The 17,714-nt window shown below is 41.4% G+C and overlaps 1 protein-coding gene across 1 annotated transcript in view; it reads right to left on the bottom strand.

Annotated features, from left to right (window-relative positions):
- Window positions 1–1,278: 1,278 nt before the first annotated feature.
- TXK (TXK tyrosine kinase) overlaps window positions 1,279–17,714 on the bottom strand; it is a 38,540-nt gene continuing 22,104 nt past the window's right edge. The window contains exons 8-15 of the mRNA XM_050947771.1: window positions 14,304–14,431; window positions 13,526–13,600; window positions 12,415–12,586; window positions 10,316–10,532; window positions 8,849–8,913; window positions 6,081–6,199; window positions 4,413–4,570; window positions 1,279–2,713 (exon numbers count right to left, since the gene is read on the bottom strand). Coding sequence (XP_050803728.1) covers window positions 2,645–2,713; window positions 4,413–4,570; window positions 6,081–6,199; window positions 8,849–8,913; window positions 10,316–10,532; window positions 12,415–12,586; window positions 13,526–13,600; window positions 14,304–14,431 — 1,003 coding nt within the window. The 3' untranslated portion in view covers window positions 1,279–2,644. The remainder of the gene's footprint in view (window positions 2,714–4,412; window positions 4,571–6,080; window positions 6,200–8,848; window positions 8,914–10,315; window positions 10,533–12,414; window positions 12,587–13,525; window positions 13,601–14,303; window positions 14,432–17,714) is intronic.

Below are 17,714 nucleotides of genomic sequence, written 5' to 3'. Positions count from 1 at the left end.
CTCTTTCAGGCACACTACTCTTTTCTCCTGACTGTAATGTATTGTACCAATCTGTATTCAGACATACATTTGATATGGAATGAAATATGTACTATGAGTCGATTCTAAGAGCAAACGGGTATAACTTGGTTAAAATTCTTTTAAAAGGTTATATAAAGGAACAGGAAATCTAATTTCTCTTGAAACTGAGATGCTTTCACAATGCAGCCGAAAGAACTGGCAACTTTCCACAGGTGTACACGAAGTAATTAAACATTTCCTCTTCCTCTTTGATGTTTACATTCTTCAAATAACTGCAGATAATCACGTTGCTTAAAAATATCACACACTATTGTCATCAGTGGAGGTTACCCAGGCTTACGTCAGGACTGAATTTAGTCCAAGGAATCTATCATTGGGCGTAATTCCAAAAACTGTGGAAATGTTTATTTTTATTTAGAATAAAAAGGTAAAACTGTAGGAGTCATGCAGAATGTTCTTCAATCAATAGGTTTTAAATATTTTGTCTCCGTACAAGTTGCTGTAAAATACAAATATATACAGGCATCTATGTATAAATAATACATATGATTATATATGCAGTATGTGAGTTATTTAGTTTTCCTTTTCTTTAGTGCTCATAGACTCATAGACTCATAGGTCAGAAGGGACCAATCTGATCATCTAGTCTGACCTCCTGCACAAGGCAGGCCACAGAACCCCACCCATCCAATTTTATACAACCCCTATCCCAGGACCGAGTTATTGAAATCCTCAAAAATGGTTTGAAGACCTCAAGCTGCAGAGACACCACCAGCAAGCGACCCGTGCCCCACGCTGCAGGGGAAGGCGAAAAACCTCCAGGGCACCTGCCAATCCGCCCTGGAGGAAAATTCCTTCCCGACCCCAAATATGGCGATCAGCTAAACCCTGAGCATGTGGGCAAGAGTCACCAGCCAGCACCCAAGAAGGAGTTCTCCGCAGCAACTCAGTACCCATCGCATGCAACATCTCCCCGCAGACCATTGAGCAGACCTGTCTGGTGGTAATTCAAGATCAATTGCCCAAATTGACGATCCTATCATAACATCCCCTCCATATACTTATCAAGCTTTGTCTTAAAGCCAGGAAAGTCTTTTGCCCCTACTACTTCCCTCGGAAGGCTATTCCAGAACTTCACTCCCCTAATGGTCAGAAACCTTCGTCTAATTTCAAGTCTAAACTTCCTAATGTCCAGTTTATACCCATTCGTCCTCGTGGCTACATTAGTACATTAGTACTAAACTTAAATAATTCCTCTAGTGCTCTGCTATTTCTCTTCCATATTATACATTTAATAGATGGTACAGCTACAGACAATAAGCTTTTCTCACACTAACATTGGTCACCACAAATATACAATGTACAAGGAAAACAAAAGTTACCAGTGCAATTGTTGTTCACAGCAGGGTTCCAATTATAATAAGTATTGGTTACACAAATTGGACAGATAACTTATCTATTTGCCATGATTTTGCAAAAAACTACTTATGCCACACAAATACAAAAAGGTTCCAATTTCCTGCCATTTTCTCTCTCTTCAGCTTGTCCACTGGCACACCACATGAGGGGGTTCGGTATAGCTGACTGAAGGAGGGTGTTAGTTAAGTATGCAGCAGCAAGAGGCAGAAGGGTGCTGCCTTGGAGAAAGCTGGGAAATGCTGCCTTGGAGAAAGCAGACGCAAGCTTGCAGGAGATGATGGTTGTTTTCTCATGCTCCTAAGGAATACATGCAGGCACCTTCACCAGCTGTGCAGCTCCTAACTTGTTATAGAGTGGCATTCCATTCAGATGGGATTTAAGAGCCACTAGGATACCTGCCTCTTCCTGCATGCTGTCCCACCCGTCCTCTAAGAGAATGTATAGCACACAGGCAAATGAGTTTGCATCTCCCTTTAATGACTGGTCTGCTGGATGACAAAAGCTTACTATTTCTACTATCTTAAGTTGCTTTTTTACCTCAAATGACAGAAGTCTGTGTTGCAGTGCTTAAGGTCCTGTGTTCAAATGTGTCTGACGACCTATACAGTGACCTGAGGAAGAGCTCTCTGCAGCTCAAAAGCTTGTCTCTTTCACCAGCAGAAGTTGGTCCAATAAAATATATTACCTCACTCACCTGGTCTTTCTAATACCCATATAGAAATCCATAATGGGTGCTTAAGTCTCTTTTGCTGCTTCCTGTCCCTATTCCCCAATCTATGAGCCAGACCAATTATCAAATGATTTCTTAATCAATGGCATTGTTGCAGAATTTAGTGTAAATCTGCCATATAAAGCAGAAGGGTTTGTTGTGCAGTTTAGACCTATGTGCCATGTACTAGAAGGAACCTTGCCTATTCCTCTCCAGCATAGACTTGATCATCATGAACTGGTCTTGATTTGAACTAGCAACCTTGCGGCAAAAAGGTTAAGAGCCCATCACTGATCCCCTGAACTATCCATTTCCCCCAAAATACTAAAAATGTGATGAACCCTGAAAATAAAAACCGACTAAACTGCACAGATTCCTCAATATTTACAGTGCTGCGGATGGATATAAATAACTAGGACTGTAAAAGACTGAGAATTACCACGAGGGGTTTCATGCTATCTCTGGAATGAGAATACATATTTATAGAAAGTCTGATTATCCAGTCTCAGCTATATCTGTGAGGGTCTGAAGTAACTCAGCAAAAGCAGGGCGACCATCAGGTTTCTGAAAAACAAAGCAGAGGGCAACTCTATAGTACAGGCTGATCTGACATAAGAATAGACTTTTATAAGCAGACTACCCAGAACACTGTTACACATGTACATGTGCAGAAAGAAAAGTTGTATGTTTGCCATTTAAGGAAAATCCTGGCTTTGTCATGTAAGTGTGTTTGGGTGCTTTCTGAACAACAGCATCATGAGCACAGACACCTTTTAAATGTAAATCTAAGGGCAAGTCTAGACTCAAGCGCTACATCAGCACAACTACACCATGAGAGGTGGAAGCTATGTTGGCGGGAGAGCATCTCCCACTGACATAGCACCGATGTGGACAGCACTTAGGTCGATGTAACTTACATCACTCGGGGGTGTATTTTTCACACCCCTGAGCGACTTAAGTTACAGCAACTTATGCGCTAGTTAGATCAGCCCTAAGGTCTGTTTAGGTGATATTCATTTCAGCCCTGCATTGGGGGTTGTCTATAGCCACACCACTCTAACAGGAGCTCTGAGAAGCACTGTGCCTCAGAATCACAGTATCTACCAGGGATCTCTGGAATACTGTGCTCCCAGACTCAGAGCTACACCATTGCAAGGGATGGAGCATGTTTCCCAGCACAGTCAGCCAGAATGCTCCATTGGCTGATATAGGGAAGGTAAGGATGGCATGTGGCTAGCATCCCAGGAGGCATCCCAGAAGAGAGCAAACTATGCATTTTCTGTTTAAATCCCTTAAAATATAGTAGCTTTAACTTAGAAGTGCTGTAGCTATCAAACACCTAGAGAAGATATTTTATAAGCTGTTAGATATGCATTAGAGAGGAGATGTGGGAAGGAAGGACAGAGTTACAGCAATAAAATCACACTGTTACTCATTTTAGGCATGTACCTATTTAAATGGAAGAGTTAAAAGTACATCTAAAAAAGATTTTATATATTTAAAATTATAGACTTCTCTCGGCAGCATAGGAAAAGTGAGTCTTACAGAGGGATTCAAATTACGACAGGTTAGTAGCTTAGTTGGCCGTATTAGGAGGCAATTCCACATAAAGAAGCAAGTCTAAAAAAAGGCACAGACAATTGTGGGAGAAGCAGATAAACATGGCATCAAGTCAGGAAACATTAGCAGAATAGAGGGGTGTAGAAGGGGTGGAATAAGAAAGTAGAGCTGCCCTGCACCTTTGCTGCCCTGCACCTTGTATGGTTATTAACACCTGTGCAAAGTGAATGTAAAACACTACTAAATCAGAATGGTAGTTGTCTATGCACACTTTGTACATGCTTGTACTCACATAAATGACTGCACAAGGCACTGGACGACAGAGAACCATGCCCCAGGTTCAACATATAAGCAGGGAAATAGTTATATAAAGCCTTGATAATATGGAATAGGGAGAAGGGGATGGAGAAAGGAAAGATCATGGAGGGATTCAGACAGAGGGTCAGGTGATCAGATTGACTGGTGATTGATGTGATGTAAGGAATTATTTATATTTATTGGTTTTTAATAATTAAAAGAAACAGAAGCTTCTAACCTTAGCCAGGATATATGAAAAACACATCAAAGATTCTGAGGATATCACAAATGTAAAGTAGGTATTTAATTTCCTTGCTCTCAATGATTGTCTTTAACTCCATATTTAGAATGAGGACCCTGGTGATGGAATATCAATATACAGAACAGGAAAATAAGAGAAACACACCTCATGCCAGCAGCTGTACATGACTTTGTACACAGTGAGTGATGCCAGATATGGTTGATAAAGTCTGTAACCTTCGGAAATCTCATGGACAACTTCAGAATTTGACTTATTTTCAAAAGGCATTTTGCCCTCTGTAAAAACTTCCCACATTAAAACTCCTAGGAATAATCCATAAAATTAAATGTTCACAAAACTATTCCATAATATTAAGATGCATGCACACTAGAGATTGTGTGTCCTGGATAATACAGGAGACAACTGTACATCTGAACTGCATCGAGAGACAGGACCAGATCAATCCTCAGCTGATTTAAATGAGAATAGCTACATTGACTTCAATGTAGCTGCACCAATTTATAGCAGCTGTGGAGCTGTCCCAGTGACATGTTGATAAATTAGAGATGGTTCAGCATGAGAATGACCAAAGGATTAAAAAGCATGACTTATAGTGATAGGCTCAAAAAGCTCAATCTATTTAGTTTAATGAAGATAAGGTTAAGAGGTGACTTGATTACAGTCTATAACAGGAGTAGGCAACCTATGGCACATGTGCCGAAGGTGGCATACAAGTGGATTTTCAGTGGCACTCACACTGCTCAGGTCCTGGCCACTGGTCTGGGGGGGCTCTGCATTTTAATTTAATTTTAAATGAAGCTTCTTAAACATTTGAAAAACCTTATTTACTTTACATACAACAATAGTTTGTTTATATATTATTGACTTACAGAAAGAGACCTTCTAAAAACGTTAAAATGTATTACCGGCATGCGAAACCTTAAATTAGAGTGAATAAATGAAGACTCAGCACACCAATTCTGAAAGGTTGCTGATCCTTGGTCTATAAGATCTACCTGAGGAACAAATATTTAATAATGGGCTCTTCAGTCTAGCAGAGAAAGGTATAACATGATCTAATGGCTGGACGTTGAAGCTAGACAAAGATGGGAAATAAGGCATACATTTTAAAAAGTTAAAGTAATTCATCATTGGAACAATTTACAAAGGGTTAGGGTGGATTATCTGTCACTGACTTTTAAAATCAAGATTGGATGTTTTTCTAAAAGATCAGATCTACAAATTATTTTGGGAAAGATCTATGGCCTGTGTTATACAGGAGTTCAGACGAGATGATCATAATGGCCCCTTCTAGCCTGGGAATCTATGAATTTATGAGATGAATGTGGATTTTGATAAGTGAAGACTTCTAACTGTAAAGAATGCACATTGCAGTCATAAGCTAAGTTCAAGTAACAAGAGGTTTAGATAAAGCATTGTGGTCTGGTAGACAATGTTTTCTCTTAACAATGGAACTGTAGAACCATGGATCCTGTATAAAGGAGTGGAAACATAGCAAACTTCAGCTCATGGAATTTCTTAGGAATCTTTCTATTGGGAGCCCTCAGTTTCCAACTTGTGGAAGAGGCTAGTTATTCCATCCTCTCAGTTTTGGACTGTGGCCTCCTGCTTCCCTATCCCACCCAAGAAGCACTGCTTTATTCAAAATGGGCAGTCTCTTGCAATTTAGACAAGATTGTTAGCATGAAACTGACTCATTAAAACTCAAGATAGTTGTAACTGTGCAACAAATAATTTACTATAAAAGTTATATGCCTCAGTTTTTATGAGCAAAGTGATGTGTTGCAAATTAGTTTAAACTGACCCACTCACCAAATGACCAGACATCAGACTTGCTGCTGTACTTGTTGAAATGAAAAACTTCAGGAGATGACCATTTGACTGGAAATTTGGCACCCGAAGAGCTAATATATTCATCATCTAGAACATATCTAAAGAAACCAGGTAACAATATATTTAATCTAAAGTATTGGGTAAACGTTTTAGGTGACATATCCTTAGATGATATATTAATATATAAAAAACACTTCCAGAAATATTGTGCCCATATGGAAATATCTGTTACTTCTAAGAATTCCAGAGTGGATTAAAGACAAAGATTATGCCTTACCAGTATTCACAAAGATGTTCTGGCACATTTTTTTTAGATGTTGCGCTTCCCAGATCTCATTGATACCAGCTGCCATACCAGTGAGGCACATACTATGATTCTCCTAACACTTTATACCTGTTTTATAATAACAACTCCATTGTCTTTAATGGAGTTACATGTGATTTATACTTGCATAAATGAATGAAGAATCAGGTTCATAATCTGTAATCTGTGATTTCCTGCTGTCAGAACTCTGGATTAATTCAAACAAGATTCACTGTTAGCCATGTGTGCTTAACTTTTCTGTCAGCAGAATTCTGTATGTTTACCGCCACAGTTAACTAAGCATTCAGATACCACAGAGATAAGTATGATGTAAATACCCAGATAGATCAGTGAGAAGTACAGTAGCACTTTTTTGGTCATTGACTTTAAATAAAATGGTGAAAATCCCTTAGAAAATAATGTATACCAAATCATATCATACATGATATACACATAAATCATGTGAGTAAAAAGCTTTATATTAAATGTGTGAATTGAATTGCACATGGACACGTCCTAATAAATGCCAACACAACCTATGACAGGAGTGGCCAACCTGTGGCTCCAGAGCCACATGCGTCTCTTCAGAAGTTAATATGCGGCTCCTTGTACAGGCACCGACTCCAGGGCTGGAGCTACAGATGCCAACTTTCCAATGTGCTGGGGGGTGCTCACTGCTCAACCCTGGCCCTGCCAGAGGCCCTGCCCCCACTCCACCCCTTCCCGCCCCCTCCCCTGAGCCTGCTGTGACTTCACTCCTCCCTCCTCCCCCCCCTCAAGCCTCCACACCACAAAACAGCTGATCGGGAGGCATAGGCACCGACTTCCCCTCCGCTTAGTGGGTGCTAGACCCCCTGGCCCCGCCTCTGCACCACCTCTTCCCACCCTTGCACTGCCCTCGCCCCACCCCCATTCCACCCCTTCTCCAAAGTCACTGCCCCTGCCCTGCCTCTTCTCTGTCTCCTCCCTGAGTGCACTGCATCCCCACTTCTCCCCCTCCCTCCTGGAAAGTCCTAAGCACTGCCAAACAGCTGTTAGGTGGCGGGGAGGGAGGCAAGGATGTGGCACGCTTGGGCAGGGGGGAAAGGAGGTGAAATGGGGGGAACTTGGCTGCTGCTGGGTGTGGAGCACCTGTTCCAGTCCCGGAGCACCCATGCAGTTGGCATCTATGTCAGGAGGTGTGGAGAGGGCTGCTAGTGCATGGGAGACGCTGGGAGTGGGGGGCAGGGGAGCTGATGGGGGGCTGCTGACTTATTACTGAGGCTCTTTGGCAATGCACATTGGTAAATTCTGGCTCTTTCTCAGGCTCAGGTTGGCCATCCCTGGCCTATGAGATTCACCAAGAGAGGTGTAATTAAATTCCCCTGATTATGCAGTACTAGAAGTAGTCCCTGGACTCTTTGCAAGCAAGTCAATAATAAATTAATTATTCTGTCTCTTTTAAAATAGAATTTGTTGTACCTAACAATGAGTGGCAGGAGACCATGACATAAACAACTTGTTAGTGAAATCCTCTACCTAGTTTCAAGGCTACCTGTAGGTATGTGAGTCCTGCATATTATTGCAGATGGGCTTTTGGGGGGCCCAGAGCAAAATCTGAAACTCAGGCCTGCCACCCTTCCAAAAATTGAGGCAGCAGGGTTGGAAAGCAAGCCTGCCCCCGCATTCACCCTGCAGCAGTGGCTTCTGTCCCAGCTCCCCACTCTGGTCATTGCAACCTGGCACAGGGCATCACAGCTCCGCTTAGCTTTGGACTGGCCACCTCTCCATCATGACAAAGGTGTGGCCAGGTTGCAATGCCACTTGGTTTTGGGACCCCCTCAAATGTGGGGCCCAGAGCAAACTGCCCCTTTTGCTTCTCTCTACCCGCCTTCCCCCCACCACACAGACAGCCTTGCAGATGAGGCTTGAATGGGAACCTTCATGATGTGCATGCAACAGCCCTGCCAGGTGTACTGGAAGGGTGAGTCCTTCTAGACAAGCCCATAGGAGCTGTGCTAAGAGTGTCTTAGCTAAAAGCGTTTAGTATCAGACACTGTGATAAAAGCATATTTTAAAAGGGCCCTCAACCCAACCTTTGTGTGTGCATAAATTTGTGCGCAAACACCATTGCATGCACTTTTCCAACACTAAACTGCTTGAGCAGCTGAAAGATTATAATACCTGTGAGCAAAGTATTAATGCTTGAAGAATGCACATGCAGGGATCTATGTATGCTCAAATAGGGGTAACTTTTAGAAAATGTGCTCCTTAGTGTGTGCACCAAAGTACAAGGGAATCAAAGAGATGAGAGGCAATTCCATTGGCAGTACCTACATGCAAAATAACTGGTACTGGCAGTTTGCAAGCTAGGAGGTTAATTCAAGGCCTCATTATTGCTAGTTGAAAATATTTCCAGTGTAGTTAAGATTCAATACTGTTTTTATACACAATTGTTGCATACCTTGTCATTCCAAAGTCAGATATTTTAACTATATTCTTGGCATTGACTAAACAGTTCCTTGCAGCCTGCAGGAAAATGAGAAAAACATATCTGAAATCTAACTAAAGCATCCTCAGAAAAATTGCAACAGCTCGCTAGTACTTTACTCATACAGTTTGCAGTGTTATTGTAGCCATATTTGTCCCAGGATATCAGAGAGACTAAATTTTGTATTGAATACTCCCAACAACACGCCTTTCAATATCCATGGGTCCCACACATGCCTATCACAGCATGTGGTGTCTCTCATCCAGTGCACTAAATGCCCCAATAACAACTATGTGGGTGAAACCAGACAATCACTATGCTCTCAAACAAATTCACACAGAAAAATGATCAAAGACAAAAACTTCATATCACCTGTTGGTGAACATTTTTCACAAAATGATCACTCCATATCTGACCTCTTTCATCCTCGTCCTCAAAGGAAACCTGCACAACACCTCAAAAGATGAGCCAGGGAGCTTAAATTCATAACTTTGCTAGATATTAAAAATCATGGTCTTAATACAGACACTGGATTTATGGCTTATTGCAACAATCTGTAACCCACTAATCCCACATTTTTGTCCTATGATTGTAAAGGTGTTAAGGGGCCACTTCACTATGTATGGTCTCTTACAATATGTGTTAACCATTTTTGCTAAATAATCTGTTCTATCTTGTATTTAGCTGTGATACTTTGAGTACCTTTCCCAGACCTGAAGAAGAGCTCTGTATAATTGAAATAGTCTCTTTTCACCAACAGAAGTCAGTCCAATAAAAAATATTATATTACTTCCTCATTGTTCTTATTCGTAAATGTTCCTCTAGATGTCTCACATCAAACAATGCCAAACTAAAGCAAAGCTAAAACTGAGCCAAAATAGTTTTGGCAGGATGTTCTGATGTTACACTAAGATGTCTGTGTTGTAGCACATGTTGATGATAAGGAGATGTTAAGACAACACAATATTTGGACATCACTCTAAGATAACACTGTTACTTTTTCTCACTCTATTCAGTCACTAAGTATTCTTTAACTCTTCATTAATGAATACCTTTTGTTTAAAGGGAGTTGTAATACAGTAAATAACATGTGAATTTTCAACAGCAGCAATTGCCTACAGAACTTCAGAACATTTACAGCAAGCAGTTTAAATACATTAATTTATGCAGCACACCACACACATATGCACATTGTAAGGGTTAATACCTTAAATATAATGTTACAAAATCCACAAACCGCAATAAAAATGAATGAGCATCAGAAATGTTTCACTGTCAGAATACAACAATACAGATATATTCCTCAAAATAACACACTGTTGGTCCATTGGATCCTGCAGTAGTTAAACAACACTTACAAAATACATGAGTGCCCATAAAGTGTAATGACTTGTATTTTGTTACTGTCACTGCAAATTACAGAGGGCCTGCTGTACTTACTAAATCACGATGAATAAATCTATTTCTTTCTAGATACTCCATCCCTTCGCAGACATCCTGGCACATGCTTAGTAACATTCCTTTGTTAAGCCTCCCTTGTCTTTGCCGAAGGTAATTGAGCAGGCAGCCATTTTCCATGAACTCAGTCACTATGTAGAGAGGCTTATGCTGTATGCACACTCCATAAAGCTGTACCAGCTTTGGGTGGGATAATTTCCTGTTAACAAGGTGCATTTCAGTAACTAGACACTTGCCACGGAACAGTTAAAGCAGTTTTGATTATTAGGATGATACATTGTATTAAACTGCAATGGACATAGGACCAGTTATATCATCTACAGTGACTCCTCACTTAAAGTCATCCCCGTTAACGTTGTTTCCTTGTTACGTTGCTGATCGATTAGGGAACATACTCGTATAAAGTTGCACAAAGCTCCCTTCTAACGTCATTTGGCAGCCGCCTGCTTTGTCCACTGCTTGCAGGAAGAGCAGCCTGTTGGAGTTAGCTGGTGGAGGCTTGGAACCAGGGTGGACCGGCAGCCCCCCTATCAGCTCCCCGCTCCCCTAAGTTCCCTGTGTAGCAGCTGCCCAGCAGGCTGTCAATTGCCCAGCAGGCTGTCAATTGCCAGCAGTTCAGCTGTCCCTCCCCGCACTGCCGTGTGCTGCTCCTGCCCCCTGCCTTGGAGCTGCTTCCTGAGACTCCTGCTTGCTGTGCGGGGAGGAAGAGGGTGGCTAATGTCAGGGTGTCCTCCTCGTCCCTGCTCCTGCACCCCACTTATCCCAACTTCCATAGAGCAGGGGGGACACACAGGGCTCAGGATGGAGTGAGTTTGCTGGCAGCAGCTGCAGTCTCAGCAAGCTGATCTAATTAACAAGGCAGTGTACTTAAGAGTAGGGTCAGCGTACTTAAAGGGGAAATGTGCATCTCTCTCTCACATTCACACAGTGTGTGTCTCTGTCTGCGATGCTGTCTCTCATCTCTCCATTCCTGCTGCCTTGTAGAGTGTGAGAGTTAACTCTTGAGGACTCAGCCAATTGCTAGTTCATCATTTAGCAGTAAGGCATTCCCTGGGAAATATCCCACCCTGACTCCTCCACCTTAACCAAGCTTTGCAATCATTATCACTGTGTACCAGTACTAAATTGTTTGTTTAAACGTATTCTGTGTGTGTGTGTGTGTGTGTGTGTGTGTGTGTGTGTGTGTGTGTGTGTGTGTGTGTGTGTGTGTGTGTGTGTGTGTGTGTGTGTGTGTGTATTATAGTCTTTTGGTGAAAAAAATTTCCCTGGAACCTAACCACCTGATTTACTTTAATTCCTATGGGGAAATTGGATTCGCTTAACATCGTTTCACTTAAAGTCGCATTTTTCAGGAACATAACTACAATGTTAAGTAAGGAGTTACTGTACTACCATTTCTTAATTCAAATCCTTCCTTAAATCACCCATCTGTATGAATTCTTTCAGTGATAGTCCACTGAGAAATTAAATATAATAATCAGGCACTGTCTCCAGATTGGACCTTTCAATTCCTTGTCTTCCCAAACTAGATTATGCCTGGCTTTGCGCAGTTGACTAGATGGAAGGAGCAGCTATCAGTGTACTCTCCCTACTTAGCCTTCAATTCAAAATGGAGGTGACCTAAAGATACAGTGTTTCATCTAGTGTACAATGTGTGTGTACTATGAAGTTAGTACAATTTTAATTGTAAACTCATGGAGCATTTAAAAGCAGCAAAGAATCCTGTGGCACCTTATAGACTAACAGACCTTTTGGAGCATGAGCTTTCGTGGGTGAATACCCACTTCATCAGATGCATGTATTCACCCACGAAAGCTCATGCTCCAAAACATCTGTTAAGTCTATAAGGTGCCACAGGATTCTTTGCTGCTTTTACAGATCCAGACTAACACGGCTACCCCTCTGATACTTGACATCATGGAGCATGGTCTGTGTTGTCTTCTGTGCATTGTACAATGTCAAGCACAATGATAATACTCATCAAATAATAAACCTTACAAAAACATCTTTGACTATATTTGTTTCTTATTACATCTCAGTTTAACCCTTTCCACCAGGCACAAAAGAGCCATTGAACTTACATCATGACTTTAGCTTCCTCAATGAAATCATCTTCAGACATTGCACCTTCATTGATTGCCTTAATGGCAACTTTGACAAGGGCTCTCCATTTACCCAGCTGAACGATTCCAAACTGGCCACGCCCAACTTCTTTCATGAAAGTCAGCTCAGATGGGTTTATCTTCCACTTCTCTGTGAAAGTGAGCTCAACATGTTATAATAGCACGGTGCATGACAGCTGCCCTAACCCTTATTTATGGTGCAGGAAAAATGCCCCATCCTTTGCAGTATATACACAGAACAAATAATCATTGTTTGTTAATATCATCCATTACCTATTATTTGCTATGAAAATTTTCACCATCCCTATTATGTGAGATATGGGATAATCACCTAACACAGGAATGTTGGGCCTTGAAGGTAGGACAGATATTTAATTATCCACTACATCTGAGAACATCATAAGAGCACTTCAGTATGCGTTGTCCATCACTCTTGTCCATCTCCAGACAGTGATGTGATAATATTGTTTAGCTGGCTCTATTGTGACATCCACAATGATTTTTGCCTTCCACAAGTAGTAGTTCTAGGAAATATATTAAATATATTAATTCCCAGCATGCACTTTTGGAGGCACACATTCTGGATGTGTGTTCACTGGCAAGGTGAACTTCATTTACTATCCTATATAAACCAAAATTATTTGTATTGCTCTTTTATTCACTGTGAAATGCCACTCCTATTTCTACTAGTTGCATTGTTGGCAAGAACAGTCTTGATCACAATTAACATTAACATCAATTGTCTATACATTCAAATAGGATCCAATGGCCCTTAAAAGGCTATGGAGTCTTGGGTCTTTGTTTACAAAATGTGAGGAAATTTAGAAGCAATGCTAGTAATGTGAATGAGACAATTCTTCTAAAATGATACATGCCCAGTCAGGTATTTCACTGAGTTTTGGATCCTGAATGAGAAATGGATAATTCCTATTGATGGACATGTGTTTTTATATATTAATTATTACAGGGATAATTTCTTTAGCATACCTCAGATACCAAGATGATGAGCATGATATAAAAACCTAGGAAGATACCTAAAACTCTACCAAAACAATACTTCTTACTTTACCGTAACTAAATCCTGCCGTTGCTGGTAAACAACTTCCCATTGATCCAATTGGATGTCGGAGGCGGGTGATGAGACCTATGGGTGACAAAGTGATAAAATTCTTTAGAACAATTATGCCGTTATCCTATGCATCCATCTTAGCTTCCTAAAACAAAACCTATTTTGTTTTCCACATTCTTACCCATTGGAGTTACTTTTTTCTATATTATTTACAACTTGTTCAGATGTAGCCCTGTTGAAAAGGAGTAACGGAGGGAAAAGCATACTCAGTCCTTGGATGGATAGGGTGAGAACACTGGCATTTTGCAGCCTGCCAGATAAGTTAATAGGTAGAAGGACAAATACATTATGCAGTTTTCAAAAGTTCACAGGATTTAGCTTGTTTATTATTATTAGTAGTAATTATTTATTATTTTTATTACGGTAGCACTTTAGAGCTCTAGTGATGGATCAGGACTGCATTGTGCTAAGAGTTCTTCAAACACAGAACAAAAAGATCATCCCTGCTCCCAGGAACTTACACTCTAAATAAAAGACAAGAGGCAACAGGTGGATATAGACTCAACCCTAGTTTTTGCACAGTACAAAACTACTGATTTGGCACAAGGGATAGGCTAAGAAACTGAACTTTTCTCTTCAACATTTTGCAAACCTGTCTCTTTTTAAAAAGACAGAACTTGATTCCAGGAAGGGTTATTTCTGAGCTCTCAAAGTCGTATCTGCAATGAGCTTCCAATCATCATCAGTATTAAATCCTTATTTGCTTAGCTGCTGTTACCTGCTGCATTATGCTGGTGATACTGGATGAGTTCAGGAATGGATGGAAAGAGGTGCTTTTCTGCTACATAATATTGTTCTGAATGGTTTTGCTTAATTTGATAATGTCGGATATTTCCACTGTGGCTTCTGAAATTAACAAAACATCAGTTACTTGAAAATAAACCATATTTTGATCATATAAAGTTGTCTGATTTAAATAATATTTTGGACAAGAATTACTCTTACACAATAAAATCTATCGGGAGGAAATACAATTTTCCTGTTTAAAATTGCTTTGTAGAATTATGGTTGGGATAATGTTTCAGGGGAAAAAAACAGCTTATCTGAATACCTCTCTCACCTCTGGGCATGAGACCTATGGGATCAGAATTAAAGAAATCTATAAAATAAAGAAATAGAACTTTTGGGAGCCAGGGATGCTAGCCAAAAACTTCTCTGCTCCCTTTCCTCCCTACAGCAGACATCCCTTTTGTAACCATTCTACAGTCATTTACTAAAACCAGTGGTGGGTAACCTGCGGCCCATCAAGGTAATCCACTGGCAGGCCACCAGACAGTTTGTTTACATTTGCATGGCCGCCTGTAGTTCCTAGTGGCTGTGGTTCACTGTTCTTGGCCAATTGGAGCTGCAGGAAGCAGCGCAGGCTGCAGGGATGTGCTGGCCGCCTCTTCTCGCAGCTCCCATTGGCCGGGAACGGCAAACTCTGGCCACTGAGAGCTACAAGCGGCCATGCAAATGTAAACAAGCTGTCTGGCGGCCCGCCAGTAGACTACCCAGATGGGCTGCAGGTTGCCCACCACTGACTAAAACATTTTGACATCCTAGATGTCTCTGATGGCCAAATCATGGTATCTCGGAGACCAGAGTGGTTTTTACTATTGACTTCAACAGGATTAGAATTTGTAACCTATATGAAAAATCGGCTACTATTCTATCAATATATATCCTCTGAGATTGTACCTCTTCTTGCATTATGGGAGTAATAGATATAGGGAACACTTCCATAAATTCAGGTGCCACTGCCCATACCTAGGAGAGAGTACAAATAGATACAAATGCCCTATGTTTGCTGAAATCTTTATTCATTCTTTAATACATTACTTTCTCAACTCCCCCCCCTGCACCTTGTATCTCAACTCCTGTAATTTCTTCTTCTGTGTTTTTGCTAAACCTCAATTTTCAAATTTCAGGGAGTCCAAATGCTGTTGCCACCTTACTACTCTGTCACTCCAGGAGAACATATGATGGCATCAGCCCCATTCACTGTCACTGATGTCCTTGCATGATCCTTCCAGTTTCTCTGTGGTCCAAGCACTTGTTATAAAACCTGTATCTAATGTACCACTACTTATCACTGTACCTATAGAAATTACCTGAATGATACACTAGGTAAACTACGTAATGGTCTAGTTTCCTTGCATCTATCAAGGCTTTTCTAATGATATGCATCACCAGGTATATGAGCACCTTCCAAAGAGTTAAAAAACTAATCCATAAAAAATGGTCCAAGTCCCAAATTTCCTATTTCCCCAAAGGCAGTCAAGGGACCTTTTTTCATTTTATTTTATTCTTTCTTTTATTTCTTCTACCCATCCCTCTTTTTTCTTCATTGCTTTTTGCCCCTGTTCCACCTCCTCTCATCTTTACTGTTTTTTTTTAAATTATTAATTTTTCCAAATACAACCACTATACCAAAATTTCAGGTTAATCACAATACACAGAGGAATTAAAGGGGGTTAGGGCAAAGGTTGGGGGTGGGAAGCGTCATATCTATCTTCAGGGTTTACGTTAATCATAGACACCTAAAAAGGCAGTCCAAATTGCTTTGAATTTCTGTGGAATGTTAGTCATTTATTAGCTGTATCATCCATATTACAGAGACAGGCATCAATATTTGGTGGGGATCAACTTTTGCATTTTTCAAGGATTAATTTTTTAGCCACCAAAGCTGCATGTTGGAACCATGCTGCCTTGTTACCAGGTAATCTCCAGGTATCAGGAATATATCCGTGATACTGTTGCAAAAAAAGCAAACATGATTCTGGGATGCATTAACAGGTGTGTTGTAAACAAGACACGAGAAGTCATTCTTCCGCTCTACTCTGCGCTGGTTAGGCCTCAGCTGGAGTATTGTGTCCAGTTCTGGGCACCGCACTTCAAGAAATATGTGGAGAAATTGGAGAGGGTCCAGAGAAGAGCAACAAGAATGATTAAAGGTCTTGAGAACATGACCTATGAAGGAAGGCTGAAAGAATTGGGTTTGTTTAGTTTGGAAAAGAGAAGACTGAGAGGGGACATGATTGCAGTTTTCAGGTATCTAAAAGGGTGTCATCAGGAGGAGGGAGAAAACTTGTTCACCTTAGCCTCTAATGATAGAACAAGAAGCAATGAGCTTAAACTGCAGCAAGGGAGATTTAGGTTGGACATTAGGAAAAAGTTCCTAACTGTCAGGGTAGTTAAACACTGGAATAAATTGCCTAGGGAGGTTGTGGAATCTCCATCTCTGGAGATATTTAAGAGTAGGTTAGATAAATGTCTATCAGGGATGGTCTAGACAGTATTTGGTCCTGCCATGAGGGCAGGGGACTGGACTCGATGACCTCTCGAGGTCCCTTCCAGTCCTAGAGTCTATGAATCTATGAATGAAATCCATTTTAGCATCCAATATCAAATTGGTCCTTTGACCCACTTCATACCAGAAATTCTTAATACAGAGGCACTCCCAAAACAGATGAGCTAATGTATCACCAAAGGACTGCCAACAGCAGTCAGCATTTGTGAGGTCTATTACCATTAGCCTATGTGGGGACCAGTATATTTGAAAAAGTGTCTTTTAGTGAATAAGCTGTAGTGTCATGTCTATAGTTGCTTTTTTAATATTAGATACAATTGTATTCCATTGGGTCAGAGGTCATTGTATATCATCGTATATCTATTCCAAGGAGCCACAGCGGGGACATGCGGCTGCTTCTGGGAGCTGCTTGAGGTAAGCATCGCCTAGAGCCTGCATCCCTGATCCCTCCCATGCCCCAAGCCCCTGTCCCAGCCCTGATTCCCCTTCCACCCTCCAAATCCCTCAGTCCCATCCCAGAGTACCCTCCTGTACCTCAAACCCCTCATCTCCAGCCCCACCCCAGAGCCTGCATGGATCCCTCTCCCGTCCCCTGGGGCCTTAACCCCTGCCCCAGTCTGCATCCCTCTTCTGGCCCCTGAACCCATCGGTATCAGCCTGGAGCACCCTCCAGCACCCCAAACCCCTCATCGCCAGCCCCACACCAGAGCCCGCACCCCCAGCTGGAGCCCTCATCCCCTCCTGCATCCCAACCTCCTGAGCCAGCCCAGTGAAAATGAGTGAGTGAGTCAGGGTGGGGAGAACGAGCGACAGAGGGAGGGGGGATGGAGTGAGCCA

Source organism: Gopherus flavomarginatus, chromosome 3, assembly GCF_025201925.1.
Source record: "Gopherus flavomarginatus isolate rGopFla2 chromosome 3, rGopFla2.mat.asm, whole genome shotgun sequence".
Lineage (NCBI taxonomy): Eukaryota > Metazoa > Chordata > Testudines > Testudinidae > Gopherus > Gopherus flavomarginatus.
The sequence above is the reverse complement of the archived record's forward strand: the minus strand, read 5'-3'. Positions and strand labels throughout refer to the sequence as shown.